The sequence below is a fragment of the Botrytis byssoidea genome (genome assembly GCF_014898295.1).
Source record: "Botrytis byssoidea strain MUCL 94 chromosome Unknown BBYS_002, whole genome shotgun sequence".
NCBI classification, from domain to species: domain Eukaryota; kingdom Fungi; phylum Ascomycota; class Leotiomycetes; order Helotiales; family Sclerotiniaceae; genus Botrytis; species Botrytis byssoidea.
Window position 1 is genome coordinate 1,278,927 of NW_024065843.1, and position 4,188 is coordinate 1,283,114.

General features: G+C 44.9%; 1 protein-coding gene across 1 annotated transcript; it reads right to left on the reverse strand.

Annotated features, from left to right (window-relative positions):
- Positions 1–590: 590 nt before the first annotated feature.
- Positions 591–3,956, reverse strand: EAE97_001162 (uncharacterized protein; the record flags this gene model as incomplete). The annotated part of the gene is made up of 1 exon (XM_038871672.1): positions 591–3,956. One exon carries the CDS (start codon positions 3,954–3,956, stop codon positions 591–593), a length of 3,366 nt encoding a protein of 1,121 aa, XP_038737573.1.
- Between the last annotated feature and the right edge of the window lie 232 nt (positions 3,957–4,188).

The window sequence follows — 4,188 nt, forward strand, 5'->3', positions numbered from 1 at the left end:
TGTAGTGTGCCCGCTAACTACCATGTTACCGAAGTGAAAAATAAAAACAAAGGAAAATTTCTAGAATTAAATGAGTGGAGTTGATTTTTTCGGTGATGAATGACATAAATCATTTGCACCAAACTGTGGAGTATGCAGATGTCCTACTCCGTCAAAATGCAATCGCTAGCAAAAACGCGCAGCGCGAGCCACTTTTAATATCCCAGCCCTATGTATGTGAATGCCGCCCGCGCCTTTTCAAAATGAAATCATAATCCTTATGCTGTGATATTGAGAATCGCAGAATGCTCAAGTTGGTATCCTCTGTTGGTCTCCCGAAATAAAAGTTGCGCCTCGCTCAAAAGAAAACGCATGAAAATAAACAAAGTCGAATATGGATCGATTAAACTCTCGAGGCGTCTGGATGCGCCATATGAAATCTGAATTGCTGAGCCAAAAAATTGATGACTGCTTCTGTCCAAAGAAACTGAAATGTAATATGGTATCTCGCCTTTTTTTTTATAATACAAACGCCCCACATGATATATATTACAATTGATATAGTATGTACAGATAAATCGAATATTGTTGAAGTATGAAGTAAGTTACAATCATTGATGATTGCTGTCGACGGAAGGTTTTGGTGAAAGTGGTGTTCGGTTGAAAACGGTACGACCGAGACTCTTAAGTACTCCAACGCTTTCGTTTGATTCAGCATTGACATAAATGCTTGTAGCTGGATCAATCCTGACACGACAGAAGAGTGTGGAGAAGAGGAATTGATCACCGTTTGTGTCGTAAAGAGGTAAAGTACGGTAACCTTGTTTGAGACTGCTGAGTTTGGCAGTATATGTAGCCAGAGGCAAAGTTTTATCGTTGTAACTGTGGCCGTCCGATGAGCATCTAACAGTCCAGCGAACAAAAACGAGTTCTGGAAATTTAGTTGTTAGGGCGAAATTGAATTTCTTGTTAAAAACTGGATTAAAGCCGTTTTCTTGGACGATGTGTGTACGACGCTTGTGAGGGGCTCCTAAACCAGAAGAGCCATCTTTAGCAGAAGCGTCAAGACCACCTTCACCAATGACACCTTTGGTCTCCTTGCTCTTATCATCAGCATGATAAACTTCGACTTCAATATATGGATCGACAGAACGATTAGAAGGAAGACCCTTTGGGCGCATGAGTTGTTGAGCAGAGATAATGTCAATTGAGAAGTTAACGTTTTTGCGTTCTCTCTTGACATGATCAGCTCCTGCTTCCTCTGGAACACTAGGAAGCATTTTAATCTCTCGAAGCTCGCTTGGTTTGAGGACATAACCGGATTGATCGGTTCCTCCGGCAAACATAGCATCGTTCATTTGCATGCCTAGATCATGAGTCTGCCAGTTGAGAGCCACCATCTGTACACTTCGTCGCCAGTATTTGAGGGGATCAAAATTGGTAGATGCAACACGCCATCCATTAGGATACACTCGCATGAGATATCTCATGTTGTGTCTGGTCATCGCTCGGCGATCAATTTGCGTCTTGCTATTCCTGTCAAAGGTAGACTCCATGAATGAGAAGATGTGATTGTAAGCTTTGCTCTCTGGATCATCGAAACCACGGAATTTAACACCAGCACTGTAGATACCAAGCTCCCCGAGGACCTTAACAATCTTGCTTGTCTTGGGCTTATCCTTGGGTCTGTCTTCGTTTCCTTCACTATCGCTACTGCTGCTACTCGTAGTTTCATCAGTCCCAGTCCTTCGAATGTTTTGCTTGATATTGCTTCCACTCGGGTTTGAAGTTGGCGGGGGCAAGAGAGAGCCACTGGAAATGCTTGAGTTGTCGAGTCCTGCAGGATAGACACGAGGTGAGCTAAGACTGTTGCCACGAGACCGACCATTGATCTTGGGGGGAGTCTCATCGGAGATTCTGGGTTTCTTGACTTTGATTAAGATTCGATCCATCAATTGAGAGGGCGAAGGAAGCTCCTGGGATGATGGATCAAGAGGCTCTGTGACTAGTAAATCACCGCACGCTTCTTTGATGATCTGAGCCATAGCTGCCTGCTGGGCATCGTTGCAGTGAACCTCTAGGGAAATCCACAATGGAAAATGTGATTTGACAAATGCATATTTCGCAATAGTGTACATCACATCAGAGAACATAATAGGTCTGGTCATGGTGTGACCGTGATTGACAATCGGCCGCCCGTCCTTTCCATCCCAGCAATCAATTTCAACACATCGGCAGCCTTTGATTAGAGCGGATATGTAAGCCTCAACACTCGATTCTCCAGCGACTTGTCGCCCCATAAGATAGGTATTGTGAGAGCTAGAAATGAAGTATTCATGCATAGGACGATCGAGAGTAAAGGTTTCGGGGATAGTCTCGAGAGGAACATTATGAACAGATGTGAAAAAAGTGGCTAGAGCTTCTTCACTCATTCGTGCAGCCTCGCCCTCTTGCAGTGGCTGATCTCGTGATCTTGATCGACGTGCAAATTTGGCGAAAATGGATTCCCACTTCGCTCGGTCCTTCTCAACATTTTCCCCTTGTACTACACTGACGAAGTTAATAAACTCTTCAAGTGTAATTCCTTTGGCATTGTCAGAAGCGAGGTCTTTGTAGATCTCGGAAACATCCCCTCTTCGTTTCATGAGCTTCACAAATTCTTGAAATTCGGAAAAGTTTAATTTCTTGGACTTGGTAGCATCTGCTTGTTGAAATCTCTCTCGTAAGAATCTGGAGGAAGTGTTGATGTGAAGGTTTTTGCAAAGCTGCTCGACTCCTTCGAAATTGAGAGCCTCTTCATCTTCGGCATGAGGTACATCAGAAAACTGCTTGGTCATCTCGCCACGCCAGTAATTCCTGACGGCTTTTTCGTTAAAGGCAACAAGACTTGACATATTTTCATACCTATGCTTAGATATAGCTTCAAGGGTTGTGGTCCACAGGTCAAATGTTTGTTCATCTGGTGCGATCAGATGCATGATTTTGGTTGAGCGTCCGGTTGATTTATTGTCAGGTACCACGTAGAGAATGGAGAAAAAACGAGGCTCGTCCTGAGAGTCAACCTTAAATTCCTCGCGATAGTTAAGGGCGTCAGATCCGAGTCGAATTTCCTTGATGTTGTCTATGAGGAAGCTTTTCGCGGGCCTCGTCTTATCCCACGATACTTTGCACGCTTCATCTTCGAGAACAAAGGTAAGAACCTTTCTCTTCTTCTTTGTGATCTTGATCATCGTGGTGCCCTGGAGAAGAACAGTGGGTATAACAGGTCCGAATGCGAGACCTGCGTTGCCGCCAGTCATTGTCGAAGAGCAAGCGAACGATGCATTGGAACTTGGATAGTCACCGGTGAGACCTTCAATACCTAATGGCGAATCCACCCACTCAATGGTATCCTCGTGAACATCCTCATCGGAATCTGAGTTGATTGGGTAGTGTCTGGAATCTGGCGCTGTATTGGTACTGTCACTTCGACGTCGCAACATGACTGGTCCAGCGCTTTGTTCCCGACTTGTATTTGTAGACTGCCGTCTTGAAATCTTGTTCGATAACCTCCTCATCAACCCTTGTGATCGATTGCCATTGAATGATTCGGCCATGGCAGTTTGGCTGTGTCTCCTCGAGACGACTGAGTCGGGGAGGGGATCGAAAGGGGGAAGGCGATACTCTGGTTCACGCCCTCGTGGGCCTTCGGGCGATACTTGTAATGAGGAGTTGTTGGTCATGATTTGACTAGTCTCGGGTGACATAATTGGCGATGCTTGTACAGAACTTGAGGTTGTGACCGAGGAAGCCGACATTGGAACGGTGGGAGCGGAAGAAATGGTGGGAAGGAATTCGGTTCGCACACGCGATATTCCACGTCGTCGATTGAGGGAGGACGACCTCTGCGGATATGGGGACATGTGAGGAGATTGTTGTTGTGTGGGCGCTCGCGAGGTAGTAGGAGTCAAGTTAGGACTCGAAGTAAGGGAAGACATCTTGGAAAGAGATTCACTGTCATTCATATTGGGATGGAAATGGAAAGGAATGGTCCAATGGCGCAGCTTCGTATAATAAACTAATAGCTGAACTCGGGGTTGAGAACACTATACCATGTAAATATAATTGAGCGCATATCTTTTGAGAAATTGGAGATGGTGGTAGAATAGTAAGTGGTGTTGGATGAGTCGTATATTTTGCAGCAGATATGGATTTTATGAATTCGATAGG